Consider the following 21566-nt stretch of genomic DNA (forward strand, 5'->3'; position numbering starts at 1 on the left):
GGCAAGAATCGAGGGAAGAGAGATCTCAAGTGGGATTATTCCTCTACTACTCCACTGTCAGCTCAAGAAATGGATGTCCCCCATTCTCAAACCAGCGCCCCTCCATCGACGCTTGAAGTGATTCATCAGGCTATCCTCTCTTATAGGGAGGAAACATGCCAGGACAGCCGCAAAGCTCAAGCGGCAATGAGGAAGATACAAAGGACGGTCAGGAAACTCTCCAAAGCCTGCTCAAATATAGGGGAAGAGTGATAAACCTTGAGGAGAGAATAGTAATAACGGAAGCAGAAGCCTCCAGTGGGGCCGCCCAGGCCGAGATGCATACATCACAAATCAGGGACATCCAATGGAAGTTAGAGGAGTCTGAGAACAGACAGCGGAGGAACAACCTCAGAGTGCTGGGTGTCCCTGAAGGAGTTGAGGGGCAAGACGGAAGAGAATATATAATTACCCTGTTTAGATCTGCCTTCCCTGAACTGAGTGAATGGAACTGGGCGACCGAGGTTCAAAGGGCCCACCGTATCCCGTTTAAGCCTCGAGTGCAAGCAAAAGAGGGAGACAATCCCCGGGCAATTTAATATTTCTAGGCAACTTCCTCCTAAGACAAGCCATATCAGAGAAAGCCAGACCAGAAGCAAGGAGGTCCAGCGAGGGGGTTTCGTTCTTTGTTCGCCCCGATTTCTGCCACTCAACAGTGGAGAGACGGTGGAGATTGAGGCAATTAATTAAACCATTCCATGATAAGAACATTCAAGTCTTCCTCATTGATCCGGCACAACTCAAAGTAGTTCACGAGGGACAGACTTGTTATTTCTCTTCTGAGATGAAAGCCAAGGAGTACCTGGACACTGTAGGTAAATAAGAAAGTAAATTGTGACATTTTGACTTCTCGAAGTAAAAAAAAAGAAAAAAGAGAGAAAAAGTTCTAGGGGGGTTCTGGGAATAAGGGCTTCATGGGGGTTGTTATCTATTATTCTTCTATCTTTCTCTTTCGTATGTTATTTTTCCTATGTCCTTTTGGCCACAGGGATTTGCATGAGGTAGCAAGGGGAGGGGGTACACATTTAATAGGGGGATATGGAAGTAGGATGATTCGCTTATTATGAATTAATGGAAGCAATTTGATTCTGGAGGGTTCATGAACCAAAAAGTGGGAATCTGTTTTTTGCTCTCCAGCTCGCTGTTGCTGTACACATCATATGCCCAGACCAAGGTCTGAGCGCCTCATTAGAGTAAGGGTTGTTGGGGGTGTAAGAGAGGGAAAGGTTGTGTGGGGAGGTGGGGAGGAAGAATTGAGTGAGTGGGGAGAGAAGGAAAAACAAAAAAAAGAAAAAGAAAAATTCCTGGGACGATTATGTTCATGTTTTTTATGTAGAGATGTTCTTTTTTTTTTTGTAACTTTTTATTATTTGAAACACAAAGGAACAAAACATCAAACAAACAAGCAAGGCAGTACTATTGAATACAGACATCAGAAATGTGCTCAAGGAGGACGGGAGACATGTTAACAGGAGAAGTAAATTCTTTGAACAAAGATGAGGGGGGGGGGCACAGGCAGAGTTATATAGGAACAGTACTGCATATCACAGCTGGAAGGGAGGTAAGTCAGGGTGACTGCGGAGGACCCTGGGAGGCGGTGAGCGGGGTTGTACAAATATCTCCACGGTATGCGTTCCAAGGAGTCCAAATCTTCCCCCATTTTCGGGGTCTGCCTCTTGCAATATACACTGTTTTCTCTCGAAACATGCACCAGTCCAGATTCTCTTTCCAGGCAGACACTGTAGGCGGCCTCGGGGATCCCCACAACTGGGCAATATCTCTCTTCGCAACCATATTGGCCAAGGCCACCCACCGAAGCTGTGACACGTCATAATCATTCGGACCCCATACATTCAATAAGCATTGCCGGGCTTCCGGTAACATAACAACACCCGTGACTTCATCCATAATCTCATGAATACGTTTCCAGAATCGCACCACCTCAGGGCATTCCCAAAGAATGTGAAGGTATGTGCCAAGGAGACCACACCCACGCCGACACATGCCATCTGTAGAAAAACCCATATGAATTAAACGGGGGCCAGTGACATAGATTCTGTGGAGGATCTTGAGTTGGACAAGACGGAGGCGGGCCGGAATCGCCACCTCCTTGGGAGAGGAGACCGCGGACTGCCAATCCTCATCATCCAGTTCAATACCATCAGCAACCCAGGCCTCACGAAGGCGATCAAGCAGACCCGATCTATCATTAATCATTTTTTTGTAGAACAGTGAGATAGTGCTATCCGGCACATAACCGTCTAGTATACGATCTTCGAGGGGGGAGGAATCCGGAACAGCACTACCCACTGGCAACACAGAATTCAGTGCATGACGCACCTGGATGTAATGAAATCTCTCCCTGTCACTCAGCGTATACTCTGTTTGCAGTTCAGATAAAGCCTTAACCTTTCCTTTAACCCAGAGATCACGCACTTTACTTATACCGATCACGTCCCACTCATCAAATCCCTTCGTCCTCCAGAGGCCACCCAACTTCGCGGAGGCATAGAGCGGCGTGGCACCCGTTAGTGTATCACTCCAGCCCATAGCCGCCGTCGCGCTATGCCATACTCGCACCGTTATAGCGGTAGGTCCCGTGAGCTGTGAACGGGAGGGTCTCGAATAAAGTGCCCTATAGTAATCACCCCCCGGAAGCAGCCATTTGTCCATTTCAAATGCTGGGTTCAACGCCGGGCCATACATCCCGTGGTTGATAGCAACAAGGTGGGAAGCCCAATAATACCTACGGATGTCCGGGAGCGCTATACCGCCATCATACCAGGGGAGTGTCAATTTCGGAAGAGCTATACGCGAACGTCCGTCCCATATTAGTTGCCTCTGTAACGATTCTATTTCCCGAAAATACGTTGACGGGATGACATCAGGACTATTCTGGAGGGCATATAGGAACCGAGGTAGGGACATCATCTTAAAAAGGGCCGCACGCCCTAGTGGAGACAACGGTAATTTACGCCAACGCGCCACATCGGAGCGTAGCCGCTGAAGTGGGGGGAGTAAATTACGTTCGTAGCGAACAGCCGGATCCGTAGAGATAAACACACCCAGGTATTTGAAGCCAGATTGTGACAGCTGGATGGGACAGCCCCGTGGTAAACGAGGGACATCACCCGCGAGTACATAAATATAGGATTTTGACCAATTAATGATGAGGCCCGAGTTCTTCCCAAAGGAGGTAAGTACATCAAACAACACATTAAGCGATTTTTGGGGAGAGGTAAGATACAATAAAATATCATCCGCGTATAAGGAAATGCGATCCTCAAATTCCGGCGTCCAGCGTATACCCTTCAGCGAGGGCTCCCACCGCAGCCAAGCAGCAAGAGGCTCCAACGCCAGAGCAAAAAGGAGCGGGGACAACGGACAGCCCTGTCGCGTGCCCCTACCTAGAGTAAAAGGCACGGAGACGCGGCCATTAACCACCACCTGGGCTAGTGGTGTTTCATACAGGAGTTTGACCCAACCGATAAAACCGGCGCCGAAACCAAACTTGGCGAGTACCGCCCAGAGATAAGACCACTCGATTGTATCAAAGGCCATCGTGGCGTCCAATGACGCCAAGATGGCCGGTTCACGCAGCGTCGGGGCCCTCGCGAGAACACCATGCAGACGTCGTAAATTTAGTGCCGTGTTACGGTGCGGGATAAAACCGGATTGATCCGGATGAATCAAGTCGCCGACAACTGTAATCAAACGATTAGCAAGCAACTTGGCGAGGATCTTGGGCTCTGCATTTAAGAGCGAAATGGGTCTATAAGACGAGCAACGATCCCGTGGTTTACCCTCCTTATGGATCAGTACAATGGTCGCAAGAGGCTGATCTCTAGGGAGGGAGCCATTGTCTCGCGCAGCCAAAAACATAGCACGCAGATAGGGAGCTAAAGTATCAGGGCGTAACTTATACAGTTCCACAGGAAGGCCATTGGGACCCAGAGCCTTGCCAGAGCGAAGGGAGCGCAGCGCGAGAGCCACTTCATCCACAGAGGGCGTGGCATCCAGTTAATCACGCTCCGAGTCAGACAAACACGGGAGCGCTATGTCCCGAAGCAACAAGTGCGAATCTCCTTCAGGCCTGTCAGACACCGAAGTATATACCTCTCGAAAATACTCAGAAAAGCATTCAACAATGTCAACTGGATCAGTTACACTCACACCATCACACGTTACAATCACCGGGACCACTCGATTCCCTCTCTCCTTTCTGTCCAGCCAGGCAATCAACTTCCCTGCTTTATCACCCACGTCATAGAGCCGTCCCTGCTGTTCCCTACTCATCATCTTTGCCGCATCAGTAACCAAAGTTTTATATTCCAGTTGTTTAAGGTGGAGGACATGTAAGGCTTCTCGAGATACCCCCCGCTCCAATGCAGTCTCCAGGTCTGCGATTTCAGTTTCGAGCTGAACAACTGCCTCGTTCTTACATTTCTTAGCACACCCCACCAAAGACAACGCCTGTCCCCTGATCACAGTCTTAAAAGCTTCCCACAACGAGACAGGTGATGATACAGAACCAACATTTTCAGCGAAATACAAATCAAATGATTTAATCAATTCAGTGCGCGTCTTGGGGTTGAGAAGATACCATGGGTTAATTGGAGCCACCCTGCCCTCGGCCCCGATGCTAGGATTAAAATGAAACCAAATAGGGGAATGGTCTGATATGCCCCGGGCCAGGTGTCTAACCTCTCCAATCGAGGGGGACAGTGCCGCCGGTATCAGGATGTAATCTAATCTAGAAAGACTGCCATGAGCTCCCGAGTGAAAAGTAAACTGTGTTTGCTCTGGGTGCATTAGTCTCCAACAGTCTACGAGGCCCAGGGTTTCCAGGAAGTCGCCTAACCAGGATTGTGCAGAAGGAAGATCTCGGGGGGGATAGCGATCAATCCTGCCAGAAATGACGGAGTTAAAATCACCACCCAGTATCAGAACACCCTCGGGGAGACCCAGAACCATCCGCCCCAGATCCGTATATGTAGTGGATTGCAAGCCCGGGGGAACATAAACTGACACCAACGAGATTGGCTTTCCCTCCCACCGCCCGACTAGTGCAACATATCGACCCCTGGCATCGAGGATCACATCATCAACTTCGAGGGGGAGGGAAATCTTAAGCAAAATACCCACTCCTCTAGAACTAGACGTAAATCCCGAGTGGGCAGCCAGACGATAACCCCTCCTATTAAGAGCATGGCAAGTGTTCCCTATCAAATGCGTCTCTTGTAACAGTACAACATCAGGCGAGAGGCGCCGCAACAGCTGAGGAGGTCGATCATTCAGACTGCTGGCCCCGCAGCTCTGGAACACTCTGCCAGTGACACTGCATAGCACCTCAAATCTACTGGCGTTCAGGAAGGGCCTCAAAACTTGGCTTTTTACTTTGTAATTATAAGGTTCTACTACTAGCTAGGGATCTCCCTTCTTGTCCGCCTTTTTCCTCTGTTGTGTTGTGATACAGGTCTGAAATAAAGCGCCGGGATACTCTTTTGAGTGGCCATGCACTATACAAGACAAAAATAACATAACATAACATAACCACCCCTCTCTTTATGTGATCACCCAACCCATTCACATTCCAGCATAATAACTTCAACCCTCTACCCCATCTAAATCCAAATTGAGCTCCCATCGCAAAATGAGCACCACACAAACGTCAATGATAATGAAAGTACCTTGCCTTGAAAAAGAAAAAGAAAAAACAAACAATCCCTGAACTTGTCCCTCCCACCCCCCAGAATTCCCAGCACAACTTCCTCCCACCCTGCACCCCTGCACCGACTCAGAAGCCACCCCAATTTGCAGTGTGCCTGTCGCCCTAGCAAAGACAAACATGAACTAATCTACACAAAGAAAACCCCAGAGGAGGAAAGGGTCCCTCCATCCCGCTACCTCCGAGGATACGAATGGAATGATCAAAGAAAGTCCGTGAAACTCCGGCCGATCACGCTAAAAATGGTTCCGGACACAGTGACCATAGTCATTCTTGGTCCATCAGTCCCCCTTCCGCACCACCAGCATGTTCTTGGCCAGCGCGGCGTGTCGGCAAAGTGTCCAACCAATCACTCACTTCCTCAGGCCTGACAAAGAAAAATGTTCGATTGTCATACTCAACACGTAGTCGGGTCGGGAATAACATAGCATATTTTAGTTCCATGTCCCTTAGTCGCCTTTTCACACCTTGAAATCCCATGCGTTGTTTCTGGACCGACTGAGAGAAGTCTGGATAAAAATTCACAGCAGTGTTTTCGAACTGCATAGGGCCTCTTGTCCGTGCCGCCTGCAAAATGGCGTCGCGATCTCTAAAATTGAAGATCCGTGCAATAATCGGACGGGGGGGGAAACCAGGCTTTGCTTGTCCCCCTGGCACTCTGTGCGCGCGTTCGATGGCGAAAAATTTGCTTAGGCCCTTAGGAGCCAGATGGTTTAGAATGAGGTCCTCCACTCGAAGATTAATGGCGAGTGGACTCGATTCTTCCGGGACCCCAATAATACGCACGTTATTGCGCCGCGCACGGCCTTCAAAATCCTCCAGGCGACGAGCAAAAAAGTCATTGGCAGATCTTTAGTTGCGCACTTCCAATTGCAAATCGGACACGACTGTGGTGAGGCTTGATGTCTTCAGGTCCAATGATTTCACTTTCTCATTCGTCTTGGCTAAGTCAGTGCGAATGAGGTTGACATCGATAGCGACCGTGTCCAACTTCAAAGCCAGGGCTTCATATTGTTGGCCGATGGAGGACTGTATCCCAGCAATGGCGCCCACCACGTCTTGTAGTGTCAAGTCCGCCAACACGGCAGGATCATCGACAACCTCCTCCCGGGTCTTAGGTGCGCCACCGGGGGATCCTTTAGAAAGCGTATAGCGATCCATGACGTTAGTCTGGGTAGAACCACCCCGGATGGTGGTCTTAACCTTGCGTTTCTCACCCTCAGGCTTGCCCGTCATGGCGATTCGGGTGCCCCGGAGGGAGGCTTGGGATCTGGTCCAAATGGCTCCGTAAAAGTCACACACGGGAAAACAGGAGACCAAGTTGAGCCAAGTGGAGACAACAGCCAAACAGACGTCTGTTAGAAACTCAATGAGATGGCATCAGTCCGATCAACAGACACACCGCTTATACGAGGCAGTGCGCCGGAGAAACGAAACTGAAAGTGAAGTGAGGCCGAGGGTCGACCTCCTCGAGCCGTTGTTGTTGAATTACGACCCGGGCACTGCCACCACTCAAGTCCCAGGATGGTCCACGGAGAAGGCCGCAAAGTTCAAGACGGCAGAGCTCGGGGACCCTGCGTCCGATTTCGATCGAAAAACCTGCTAGTACATCAGCCGGGTTATGTCTTCAATGATCTTCCATCAGATCAGGATATTGGACAGGATAAATGCGGGAGGCAGCGAGGGTCCTCGGGAGCCCTGTGCTCACGCGGCCATCATGGATGCGCGCGAAGCTCCTCCTCCCATGTAGAGATGTTCTTATGTGTGTTCAGTGTATCGATTTAATTCAGATATGGATTGGTGAATCAGTAGGTAAAGGACTAGAAATTGAGGATGCCTAAAATCTGCACAATGAATATTGGAGGTTTGAATGATTGGAGAAAGAGGCACACGTTGGGGTATTTTGTTAGGTCAAATCGGATGGATATGATCTGTTTACAGGAGACCCATCTCCCATGGTCAAAAAATCATCTATTGGGCCTAAGGGGCTATGACCTCCTGGCTTGCTCCTCGCAAACATCCACAACCAGAGGTGTAGCAATATTGGCTAAATCTACTGGGGGTAAAGCTAAGCTCCAGATGACGGATGCTTTAGGGAGATGGGCGCTGGTCGAACTAGAAATGGGTTGTACAATTTGTACAGTTTACGGCTCTAACCAAGACGATCCAGATATTTTTAACTTCTTGGAGACAGAATTAATGAACTGGCCCAGTCCAATTGTACTATGTGGAGACCTTAATATTTCAGCCGACCTGACCAATAATACGGTGTACGCCGGCTGCAAACCCAGGGTCTTTCGGCTCTTAGTTCATTAATGGAATCACATGGGCTAGTGGATGTTTGAGGAAATAAGGAACCGAATAGAGATGGTTTCACATATTTTTCGTCCCCTTATAAAAGATACACTAAACTAGACTATTTTCTCATATCCTCTACTGAATTGAATAAGGTTGGGATTAAAAAGTTACCTAAACTCATCTCTGATCACAAACCGTTAATTTTGCAGTTTGATATAGGCATCTCCACTAGTATTTATTCCAGGTGGACTTTTGAGAAGAAGTTATTAGCTAATCCATCTTTTGTAGAACACTTCAGGAAATGGACAATTGAATATTTTGATATGAACCGATACAGCGAGAATAGAAATAGTGTCTGGGAAGCATTTAGAGGAGAAACTATAAGCTTTTCCGCTAGAATTAGAAAAAAAGAGCGAGAGGATAACGAGAAATTAATTACCCAACTTGCAATGGCGGAAGAACATCATATACAGGATATTGTTCTGGCCAAGGATGCTTCTGAAACGCAGCAGAAGATCCTGGTTATAAAAGCGGATTTGTGTAAAGTGATAGCCCAGAAAGCGGTAGATGAGTATCAGACTCATAAAGGGAGGCTCTATGAGACAGGGGAACAGGCAGGCAAACTTTTAGCTCTAAGAATTAGACAGGACTCCAGTAGGAATATAATAACATAGATAGAAGAGGGTACCCAGAATTTTACAGAGCCCGAAGATATTGTAAAGGTGTTTAAAAATGTTTACCAGAAATTATACATGGAAGAGACGGAGTGTTTGCCCTGATATAGATTTTAAGGACGAGGGCCCTCAGTTGGCTGCTGCAGATAGTACGAGGCTTGATAGGGACATGGATATAAAAGAGATCCTGGTAGCCATGCAGGAGCTAGCATCAGGGAAGGCCTCAGGGCCAGATAGAATCCCCCTCGAGGTGTATAAAAGTTTACAGAATGAGATTGCTCCTATATTATTGCATTTATTTAATGGTATTATTTATTCTGGCGAGGTACCACACTCGTGGAAGGAAACAAACATCGTCGTATTTCATAAAAAAGGCAAACCTAAGGAGAAACCGGGCTCTTACAGTCCAATATCCCTCATTAACGCGGACACAAAGATCTATGCGAAGGTCTTGGCCAGAAGGCTAGGGGGGGTCATTGGCGGTCTGGTTTCTCCATTGCAGCATGGGTTCATCACAGGCCGTGGGACTACGGACCACATCAGACGTGCCATTTCGCTATTCGATGTCCAGGCTGCCACAGGGAGCCGATGGCCATGATCCTCCTGGATGCCGAAAAGGCCTTCGATTGTGTCGCGTGGGGGTTATTGGACCGAATGGGGTTTGGCCCTAAAATTATGAGAGCAATCAAGGAGATGTATTCCGGTCCAAAGGCCAGGATTCAATTAATGGGAGGCTCTTCCGAACCATTCTGTATCTCTAGGGGGACACCTCAGGGGTGTCCCTGTTCGCCCATTCTTTTTGCAATGTATATAGACCCGCTGGTACGATATCTATTAGAATGTATGGAAATTGAACCAGTGGTCTGCAATGGCTTCGAAACAAAGTTGTTAGCGTACGCAGACGACCTGGCTATTATTACTCCAGAACCAGATAAAGCCATGGTAGCGATTGCGGGTATAGCTAAGGAGTTTGGGTGGAATTCGGGATACCTCCTAAATGAGAGCAAAACACAGATAATATGTACAAACAATATTTTAAGGGTGGATTAGAGGTATCAAGATTCAGCGGTTTATCTGGGAGTTAAGTTAAACTCCGTGATAAGTTAAATTGTAAAAGATAATTTTAACCCGCTGATAAAATCAATTAATACAGACCTTAGGAGAATAGATGTGCTTCATCTTTCTATAATAGGAAGAGTAAACATACTCAAAATGACCATGCTATCTAAGGTACTGTATCTTTTCCTCTCAATTCCCCATCTGATTTACGAAGTAATACTAAAATCAATTGAGTCAATTTTCATGAATTTTATCTAGCAATGCGGTAAAATCAGGCGATCGATGAAATATATGTCACTCCCACAACAAAGGGGAGGGCTGGCAATGCCTAACATTAGATTTTATCAATTGGCCTGTCTCCTGAGCCAGATGGCTATATTATTTCACCCTGCGACGAAAATATCTGATACCCGGTATGGTAATCAGGAAATCCCGTCTATATACGAGTTGTTGCTAGGCAGAGAGGCCCTGGGACTCCTGTTACGGAAAAATAATAGGCGATACTACAAGAAGATGCGCTATAAGCTCTATGACAATCTCTGGGAAATCTGGAAAAGAGTTTAGAAGGTGTTGGGAATTCCTAAGCTCAATTATTACACACCCCTATGGAATTCTAACATCTTTCCGCAACTCAGCTATGATAGTATGGGGACAGTATGGGAGCAATAAGGGGTTAGAAGAATAGGTGACATCTGCAAAGGTGATAAACTTCTGGGCTTTAAAGAGTTGCAGCAGAAATGTGGAATCTCTCTGAGTCAGAGTTTTAAGTTTTTACAAATCTCAGGCCTGCTAAAGGGCATTAGGCCCCGGTTTATTCCAGGAGGCCAGATCAAGAATGATGGAGTATGTGTTAAAAGGTGGTATTAAAATTAAAATGATCTATGGCGCCTTATTGTCAAGTACACAGGACGACCTGGAAAAATGTGAAATGACATGGGCATCTAAATTAGCTGACCCAGATGTTGATTTATATAAATCTTTGCAGTTGGCTGATAGAGTATTCCGTTCATCAAACTTGAAAGCTCAACATTACAAGACAATTTTTAACTTGTATTTTACCCCTGCCAAACTATTAGATTGGGGGAAAAGAGAGGATGACAAATGCCCGCGATGTCACGAAGGTCCAGCCAACCTGCTACATATGTTTTATCAATGTGATAAACTAGTTTTAATCAGGGAAGAGATTGAGAAATTTTGGGAGGGGCTGCTAGTATTTAAGATCGACCTATCCCCAACCCTAATGTTAATAGGAATGGATAACAACGTGAATCTCAACAAGGAGAATGAAGCTTTCATATTTATTTGTGTAGCTGTCCTCCGGCTATTGTTAGCTGCTGGTTGGAAAGATGTAGTACCCCCTCCCTGTCAGATGTGGGGGCAGGCCATCTGGGGACCTATTACTAGCTGGATGACCCCGCATATATAGTGCCTATGCTATGTCTAATTTTATGTGGAATAATATGATTTGATAATGGAATTGTGACTTACTGTCTAGCAATGCTTATGAATTATCTGCTGTCCCCTGTTATTATTGTTCCTCTTTTTGGAAAATACTATTTTACTATGGAACTTTTCTCTTTTATTAAATCGTTTCATACGTTTTCTTTGTGATGTATTGGATGGATTTTAAATAAGTCATATGATTGGATAATATGTATTTATTTATTGTTCTTTATACCAGGTCTTTTTCAAAAAAATATTAATTAAAAAAAGGAAGAGCTTCATTTGAACAAAATAAACTATATAAAACCAAAAGAATAGTTTTGTGGTTGCAAAGATTTTCCAAGTACATTGGGTACATTCTGCTGCCTGAATGAGGCCCATCAAATAATAAACTTTAGCAATCTTTGCTTCTTAAATGAAATGAGGATTTCATCTCTTATAGCCTACTAATGAGGGTGAGGGAGTTTTCGGAGACTAGAGTGTCTGAGTCATATGTCTGCCAAAGCTATGATGCAATGGACATGTAAACTGTGAGAAAGTGCCCTCTTTCTGCAAGGATGCCCCCACTTTTTGCTGAATTGCTGAGGTGCTTTGAATGAGTGTGCCCCTGGCGCCTGCTAATCAGGTACCCAAAGCCCTATGTTCTTTCTCTAAGACTGCATTGAAATGAAAACCCAATTGGCATCTCAGGCCACAGGTTAGCCCCTGGTAAATTGTAACACAGGTATAAAGGGCACTATGACCTGGGAAGACCTGCCTGCCTTCACTCCCAAGGACTGTCTCCCGTGAACACAGGATTTGTTCAAACCCCAGACTCCAGCTCCACAAGGACCCATGAGTTTGCACCACTCTGCACCAGACGCCCACAGCCAAAGTTCGAGTGGCCCAACACCAAGAGGAAGTCTCACCGGCGATCCTGACCCGAGATCCTGTGACCCCTGACCAGCCTCAAGCCTCCAGCCGATGCCTGCAGTCTCAAACCGGAAGGTCCCCCCAACCGCAACCAGGAGTTGGTAAGAAGGTCTGACCCTAAAAGGCATCCCTGCAACCGATGCCCCACGCCCTTGGGTGGCCCAAACAGACGGTACCTAACCAACCCCCAAAATCTCAACTTACCTCTCCAGGTGGTGGTAGCACCCAGAAGACCTTCGTACCAAGCCTGCAAATCAGACTGCCCATTGAAAGCTACAGGGCTTCCAAGGCCAAAACAGCACTCTGCACCCGGCTGCCCCAGTGCCACTGAGGGTGCATCTTTTGTGCTGGCCTAAACCCCCATTTGCCCTGAGCTTAAGACCAGGAGCTCTGCTCCCACAACCCAGTGGACTGTCCGTCAGCAGCCACCAACCGGAGCCCCCTGTCCCCCATTGGATGACATTGGGCTTCAGTACTCTGCACCCGACCGCCATAGTGCCGCTGAGGGTGTAACAAGAGTGCATACTTCATCTGGGGGGACCCCAGAGTCTAACCCCAGAATACCAACTCCCACAACAAAGTACTTATCTTTAAACCGATAACACTATTTTTCTCCATAGGATAATATTGACTGTTTTTCTGTGTGGAGTTGGAAAACCTAAAGAAATTCTTTATAATTGTACTGACTAACAAAAACGCTTTTACTTACCTGTTTACAGGATATGTCCCAGTGCAGTATCGAGGCATACTGCACTGTGTAAGAAAAGTAATCTCAAAATTAACCTACCTGTAATTTAAAAAAAAATCCTATAGAAGGGGGCGTGGCTAAACCAAGCAGCAGGATGGCCGCTCACTGAGAGGGCTCTGCCGGCCGAGCCCATGTGTCCAGTAATTAGCCTGTCTAATCCCGGAACAATCAAGGGAAATCTGCCTGTTACACCCACCTGAGACCTGCGTTAATAATAATCTGCCAGTCCGGCGGCCGAGGAAGAACCGAGCTGCCCTTTGTAGCTCCAGTCCCCCATGCAGTATACGCATGGGGGACTGGAAATGTGTGCAGCGGTAAGCTGGTGCAAACCGAGCAGAACGAGTGGGGGCCCAGAAGACGAGGAGCTCCGGTGGGCCTGGCCGGGCAGTCCGGGCCTGAGCTGCGGAGTCGGACCCCCAGAAGAGGCAGCCCAGGAGGAGGTCCCCAGGGCCCGTGCAGTGGCATTGTGCGCCCATGCGGGGTAAAGCGCACCAGGAGCGTAAGTAACCAAAGGATGACAGGACCAGTAATTGCGTTCCTCCCTGGGTCCCCTATAAACTGTGTCAGAAGGCCTGTCATGACAGAACGCACCGGGTAAAGCACTATCTGATGGCCCCTGGTGACCGTGCTGTTGTTTGCCCTGGACTGTGGCCGAGCGCTGGTAAGTGCACACCTGTGCATCTGGCCTAGCGGCGGGTCGCACGCAAGAGGAGTACTGGGCTGGAGCGTGGAGAGGGTGTGGTCCTGCCAGGGGACACACTGGTCTTGGACGCTGCAAGACGCCATTTGCTGCCATGGTAGAGCGACAAGCACGCTGTGAATAATATACACACCGTAATATTATGCCGATGCTGCAGGCCAAAAAAGTGCTGCCTCACCGACAAGCTGGTTCTGCCTCAAAACAGACTGCGCAGAGCTGATGAAGTTCCTGGAACACGCTAAGTGCGCAAAACTTTGAAAAGACCAGGAGGGGTGGCTCCGGCGGGCCACGACCGGGCACCCTTCAACAACACTGCGTGCGGGCCATAACTGTTGGAGGTGCGTTTGGCCCAGTGCTTGGAGGCACAGCCAGAGAGTGGACTGCAGCGACCTGTGGAGGTGCCCGGCTGGTACGGTGAGAGCGTGGGACCCTGCCTGAGAGCAAGCCGAACTGAGAAGCCCACCAACAACAACAAGCAAGCCCTTATTTATTTATTTTATTTTTATTTTAAAGGTTTTATATAGCGCTGGCTAGAACCGGAGGTATCAGAGCGCTTTACATGAGCATCTGAAATTCAATACCAGTCTCACCTCCAGCATGCACTCCTTTCTTGTAGGACATCCAACATGGATAGGCTTACCTGTCTAGCGCAATCTTCCGTGCTCTGGCGCAGCGCTTCCTCGAGTGCTTCCTTCTCTTGAGTCACTCTAGCCATGCGCTCGCTAGTGCAATGCAACGTGTTCTGTGTCATCTTTATCTGAAGCAAAGAAGAGGTCAAAGTGAAAAAGCTGGTTAGTGACAAAAGATGATGTGATAGTGACTTACTCGAATACAGGAACAGGCCACAGAACGAATGTCATAGTCACCTCAGTACATACCAGAAGTACACAAAATGGCAACAATCAATGTCACATTCACCATAAAAGGGAGGAATGAGTTATATCCACAGGAACCTAGTTTATGCTTCCTCGAAGTACTTATGGCTTACAACCACTAGTGACTGCACCCGCACTCACTCTGCTATGCACCTTCACAATACCTGCTGCTACACTCTCATCCATCCTGACACTCCATTTCCATACCTCTTGCTGCAAATGGCTCCAGTCCTGCTCGGACACAAGCTGATACCCTGTTGGAGGGATGTAGATGCATTCTGGAACGAGGGTGCCGGTGGAGACCAAGGAGGCAGTCTCTTCCTGCTCAGGACTCAGCTTTTTGCGTGGTAGGGTGCCGCTCATGGTGAAAGAGCCAATAGAGACATTATCACAATTCCGAGCAAAAGCCTCAGCACCCACAGAGAGGTCAGGCTCATCAGACGAAGATTCTCCCTCACTCACTGGCTCGGAGCTTTCTTCAGTGTCAAGAATCTGGGGGCTTCTTTTCTGGAGGGCATCTGGCACATGGGGTTCTGGGTCCTGTGGCCTAGCAGTCTCTGGAGAGGCAACCACACACGGATCCTGAGGAAATCAACAGTCACGGTCTGAGCAGATAAACAACCTCACCAAATCAATTTGTGGGAGAATGTTCAAAGAAAAACACCACAAACTAGAATCAGTCCTTTCACCACGTCTCCCTTCAAATTCCACCATTCACTAACTCTCATATTTACCTTTGCATCAATAAAGCTGCGGATCTGCTCCTCTGCTCGCTTCAGCTTTAATTTCAGATCCATGATTTCTTTTTCCATAGGCAGCACGATGTCCCGCAACTTCTCTGCATTCTCATGAGCCTGAACACAGAAATACAACATGCAAAAGACCTGTTCACCAAGTCCCTTCCAAACAATGCCTGCTTTGCACCAGTCTGTCTCTAGCTATTACTCTTCCCCATCAATCACTTCCCAATGTAGACTGCCTGAGTAAGCAGCCAACTTAGGGAAACGCTGTAAATCTCCTGATCCAACAAACCTATGAAACTCTTTGAATATCACTAACTTTTCATTTCCACTGAACCACAGGGTTGATCATGGCTGCCAAAGAAACTGAGCTTGAAACTATATGTTGTCTGACTCAAGCAACAGTTGTTAACTTCAACAATACTTTCCTTTACTTACCACATCAATTTTAACAGCTAAAAGAAAGACTGAGGAAACGCTTATTTCCAATCAGTATACCTGCAAAATTGCTAATTTACAATTCCCTGTGTCTGAATTACTGGTGCCTAGCTTCCTTCTTTTCACAGTGCTTATGTTTATGTTAACAGTATATGCTTAATCTGTTAGCTGCCTGCTTTAGTTATCCTGTGCAGTAAGTTACCTGCTGATGTTCACCATGAGAGTTTTTCAGAGCTCTTTGTTACTTCAGAGTGAGAGAAGGAAGATCCTAGATTGTAATGTTGGAGTCTACCCAAGCAATGGGAGCTGGGAGATTTATTTACCTGTAAAACTGATGGCCTGTCTCATGTAGCTATCTGAAAAAGATCCAAATAAATGAGCTCCCTAGGTGGCAGAACGACAGAAGTTGAACAGTGCATTTCCAATATGAAGGATGTACCGCAATCTCTGTAACAAAAAATGTCAGCACAGGGTCAAAAAGCAAAACAGCTGGCTTGCAATTATAGGATTTAGAAAATCACATGTACAGGATCAATCCATGAGTACTAAGTATCCCAGAAAGTGCAGAAAAAGATGTTCCGATGAGGTTGTTAGAGCCTTATTTTCATCAGGCCTTCCCAAACCTAAAGAACTGGGACATTGATAGCCAAATACAAAGAGCTTATTCCTATTCCAAAAAGCAGGAAAGAAGAAAAGAGTACCTTTACCCTTGGGCTATACCGACCTACCTAGACAATTAACCTTAGATAATATGGAAGACATTCCCTGGTTGTCATACGTTAAGAAAAGTGTTAATGAATTTGGGACACCCAAGCTCTTCTTAGATCTTGAGAGCTCCTTGCATATGACCTCTCTACAAGAACTGATTTATATGCAATGTTTTACTGTGCACACAGCAAATATGCAAGGGATTTAGGCATGATCTACTGGAACTGGATAACTGAGCCTCTGGCCAGAACTTTATCTTCAGCTTATTTCCAACAAGTGGCAGGGATTTTTACTATTAAGGTTACTTTTTAACCTACTCCACCTTTTATTGACTTTTCCCACCCAATGGCCAAGGTTCGCATTACTCCTCACATGCCCTTGTGATGGCAACTCTGTACAAAGCTTTGAACAATTACTCCACTAAGAAGCAAGAGTCAAAGGGAACATTTTTATAGACCTAAAACCAGATTTAATCCCCAAATTCTATATATCATAACAACCAAGAAATCTGGTGGTCTGAAAATCATGCACACAAATAGGAAGATAGCGAACAAAGGGAACAAACGTGGTCCTTTCACGTGTGAACTATATATAAACAGGCTGAAAGACTAAAAATTCCAAATATAGGGAAGATGAAACAAGGAATTCCATCAACTGCCCTTCGTGGTCAGTGTCATCATTTGGAAATTCCAGCTTCCCTGTCACATCACCGTTCTTGAACCAGGGATGGAACCGGGAGTGTGAACCAGATAGCTAGACAGCCATAGAATCAATATACAATGACTACCAGCCTCATGTCAGACGTACACAGACCTAGTCTGTGACTGGGGTGAATGTTTTGCCATTGTGCAACATACCGTTCATCATCTTGTATGCTTTGCTGTTCACCTTATGTGGGAAGGGTATGCCCAGACGTGGGTTCTGTGCTCACTACGCTACTGGAGTCAAGCTATCCTGGCTGAAGACGGCTGATAGCCAGAAACCGGTCCTAGGATGCTTGATTCCGGTCCAGGGAAGACATGGCTTGGCAGTTCGGGCTGGACTGTTCCCATGAGGCACAGGGTCAAGGCTGGTTTGCATATGGCCATGTCTGAACTGGGGGGGCTTGGTGAGCAAAATAACGATGGATTAAACCCAGATCTGTGACTGTGGCTGAATGTTTTGCCATTGTGCAACATTCCGTCCATCATCTTGTGTGTTTTGCTGTTCACCCTATGTGCGAAGGGTATGCCCAGACGTGGGTCCCTTGCTCACTACGCTACTGGAGTCAAGCTATCCTGGCTGATGAAGGCTGATAGCCTGAAACTGGTCCTAGGATGCTTGATTCTGGTCCAGGGAAGACATGGCTTGGCGGTTCGGTCTGGACTGTTCCCATGAGGCACAGGGTCAAGACTGATTTGCATATGGCCATGTCTGAACTGGGGTGGCTTGGTGAGCAAAATAACGATGGATTAAACACAGATCTGTGACTGGGGGTGAATGTTTTGCCATTGTGCAACATTCCGTCCATCATATTGTGTGTTTTGCATGTTTCAGGAAAGAATGTCGTGCCTGCAGGAGAGGAACCCAATACAGAAAATAGTGCTTACAGACATATTGTGTCACAGAAATAAAAGGGCCAGTCCTATGGTCAAGTGCAAGCATCTTATTCGGGCTTTTAAATACATTATTCTCATTTAAATAAGTCCCGAGCCCAGGGTGTAGGTCAAAGTCTCAAGTCTGCATTCTTTGCTCGTTTTAGATCGCACTTAATTCAGGCAGATGACTAATCACAATATCCAATGCTCTGGGCTTACAATAAATCACTAAAGGAATCTGGGAATTGACGTCTGAGTTCACTTCAAAGAAGTGAAGACTTATTCTATACAACAGTAGTTCATAGAAGCAGAAGCACGACTTGGTTCTCTAATGACATCCGCTTAAGGCAAACACTTCTCTACCAAGTGGAGAAAGGAGCAGAGGTCGGCAGGCAGGAAGGCTGTCAGCCAGTATCACACCGCACGCCCTCGAAACACGAAGATCCGGGCCTCATCACTTCACTCGTGAGAAACCCTAGCTGAAGAATTGATGATGATGTTAATCCTCAAGCAACAAGGGCAGGGCTTTCAGGGGGCCAGGACCCTCCGGGTCTCAGATCCGGTAAAAAAAAAATGGGAAAAAGAGTTGAAATAGTCCCCATCGGACTTGCTATTCAGGTTCTCAGTTGTAACTGGTCGAATGCTGAAGAGTGTAACGCGGTAAGGTAACGCCAGTGATTTAGTTCCATTTACATTTCACATTTTTTTGCATTCGCTATTTCACAGATAGGGTGTTTCTGCATTTAGCAGATAACTCTTGTATTGTGCATACTTTCAACCGAGTCACCTCGAGGTGACTAACTGATAACACGATTGAGCCCTCTGGAGCAGAGGCTGAAGGCAGCACAAGTCTCAGTCACTGCTAGTGGGTCAAAAGGTGTTTAGAATTCATGGTCATCCGGTCCTTGGCCTCTCTGCAGACAGAGCACACAGTGAAATAGTCAGGAATTTGAGTGGACATCGTGATTCTGTAATAACATATGTGAAGGAAGTACACAGGTGTAGTATAAGTGAAGTCATTACAGGGGCAGGGGCTATGTTTAAGGGCGGTGACGTGGAAGAGCTGCAAGGAAGTGTATTCAGAAGGTAGTGAGAAGAGTACTGAAGACGAAAGATGAGGTGTTAAGACGTGCAGATGGACGAGATGTGGAGAGAAAGCTGTTCATGCTCTACAGAAATAACAGCAACAGGAATGATTGTGATACACCGAAGACCACTCCCCTTCCACAAGCGTCATAAATCACAGTCTCAATTGCAGAATTGAAACATTCTGATTTACAACACAATCACTGTAAACCATGTTTCTTAATAAGCCAACAACTGATGGAGCCAATAGTTCTGGTGCACGTTCGTGCTGGCAGGAACCGAAGTACCGGTGGGGTGGCAAACTATGGGAATCACAGAAATCTATAGTGTATATGTTTAAGCCATGCCCTTAATTACGTAGGCTTCTCCCCACTTTAAGGCTGGAACAAAGGGAATCCATACTAGGGGTGGCTATTAAAGTGCTGAAATAGTTGTACGCAACCCCCGCCACCCCCTCCCCCGTGAAGTATCTTGGATATAGTGGCTCTTCTGCAAACAGTGGGGCACAGATATAACACATGGGTCTACAGCACAGCTTCTGTTCAACTGCACTCTTGGTTTCACACAAAGCCCTTTGGAACAACAACAACAACAACAAGACTACAACTCCCAAAACGCACCGATTTGATTAATTAAATCCAGGACTGGAAACACGATGCCGTTGTGACAGAAGCTTCTGGAAACAGTAGAGTGGAATGAGCAACTGATTACATGCCCAGAGAGTCTGGAGGCCTCCCTCAATGACTTGGGAGTGATCTGATAAAACAAAAGCACACTGCCCGAACCGTACACCGAGAGACCGGAGAACCACTGGCCCGACTACAGATTGCGAGGAAAAAGAACACCCAAACTCTACAGTATGCCACAATCCAAGGATAACCATGGGTCAAACGGAACACATTTTAGTTAAGTGACACCATGTCATAATTGGCCCTCAGCCAACCCTGGTTTTATAGTCAACACTATTCTGTGCCCCGCCCCCCCCAGAAATGTAGGTTCAAGAATACCGGAATAGTAGAATACACACTTATCATTTTAAAGGACTGTTTGAAGTAGTCACAACAAAAGATACAGTCAGAGAAGGAATATATACATATATATATATATATATATATATATATATATATACACACACACACACACACACACACACACACACACACACACACTCACACACACACACACACACACACGGGATTAAAATCTGCTTTACTTTTTACTACACCTGTCAAACGCCCTATTACCCTCTCCCCCAAAATCTGTTGAACTATTATCAGCCCAAAACGCCTCGCCCTGACAGCAGCCTTGTACCTGCCATGAGTCTACGACGTAGGGGAGAACTATGGCCACCCACCTGAGGGGTCACGCCTTTTAGGAAGGAGGCGCGTATCGGTACTACTTACCCACGATAAGTGACGTGCTGGGCTGGCTGCTGCACAGCAGGGCTAGGAGAAGGGGCCCCCACATGAACCAGGCCTTAAATGCCATCTTACAGAGCAAGCATCCCGCAGTAGGTGAAGTCGGTACTTAGAACATGGCTCATGGGGGTGGGTGGTTTTATACTGCTGGGGGGGCGGCACCTGCGTAGGTCGTACAAGTGCTGGGCAAATAGCATACTGGCCTGAGGCGGTTCGCCTGGCTAGGGTGGTTACCAGGTGGCTGCATTTCAACCGAGCCTCCTTTACACTCAGAGACTTTAGTTTTACCAGTCATTGTTTTTAGGCGTTCTTGGTTCAGCTGTAGACGAACTCAACAAAGACTACAGCTCCCACAATGCACCGTTTTGTTAAACGGAAATACTGCAGATAAAACCATCGGCCAGGGGAGACAGAGAGACAGGAAACAACGAGGGTGATCTTACGCTTTGAGCAGGTTTCCGCCTGTTTCGGCTTGCATAAATGGGATTGGTGTTTATGGTGAGCCCCTCTTGCGATGATGGCGCCCACTCCGTGGTCAAGATACACTGCCACAGAGTTTCCCTTTATCTGTTTTCACTTTTGGCTCGGCTGGTAGTCCTGGCTGTGCCCGGCTGCTGGAAACGCTCTGCGCCGCTCCAAAGGCGGAAATGGACGATAGGGGACAAATTACTCAAGATGACAGATGAGAGCCGGAGTCGCAAAGTACAAGTAACCTGGAAAGTGAAAGCGCGAACTGAGCATGCGTGCTGCTTGCCAGGGACATGGGTGGGGCATGGAGCGGGCGGCAAGAAGTGTCCGGGGCTCCCGTGAGCTGAGGGAGCCGCGCGTGTTGCAGCCGGAGTGAAGGAGCCCACCCGGCAGACAGAAGTCCAGTGGGAGAAATGAAAAGCCAGCCGCAGAGCAGCGCAGTCACCTGGTGAGTGGGGTTGAACATTGCATGGCTTGCTAAACGGAAGGGGGACAGGAGATGGGAACATCGCGGGACTGTACGTGTGTGTTCACGCGTGCGTTCCCATTTCCAGTCCGTCTGCGCGTGCCCATCTCCTGTCTTCCTTGAGAGGCAAGTCAGCGACAATAGGTCACGCTGGCGACAGCGCTTCGCGCTGCGTCGCCAGGTGCGAGA

General features: G+C 47.3%; 1 protein-coding gene across 4 annotated transcripts in view; it reads right to left on the reverse strand.

The window, feature by feature from the left end:
- The window catches only part of RABEP2 (rabaptin, RAB GTPase binding effector protein 2), a 418606-nt gene that overhangs the window by 273822 nt on the left and 123218 nt on the right, over window positions 1-21566 (reverse strand). For all 4 annotated transcript variants that reach the window (XM_078652313.1, XM_078652310.1, XM_078652312.1 and 1 more), the window contains 3 exons: window positions 15211-15330; window positions 14684-15058; window positions 14242-14358 (listed from right to left, as the gene is read on the reverse strand). In XM_078652313.1, the coding sequence (XP_078508439.1) occupies window positions 14242-14358; window positions 14684-15058; window positions 15211-15330 (612 nt within the window). The remainder of the gene's footprint in view (window positions 1-14241; window positions 14359-14683; window positions 15059-15210; window positions 15331-21566) is intronic.

Source organism: Lissotriton helveticus, chromosome 7 (assembly GCF_964261635.1).
Source record: "Lissotriton helveticus chromosome 7, aLisHel1.1, whole genome shotgun sequence".
Classification (NCBI taxonomy): Eukaryota; Metazoa; Chordata; class Amphibia; order Caudata; family Salamandridae; genus Lissotriton; species Lissotriton helveticus.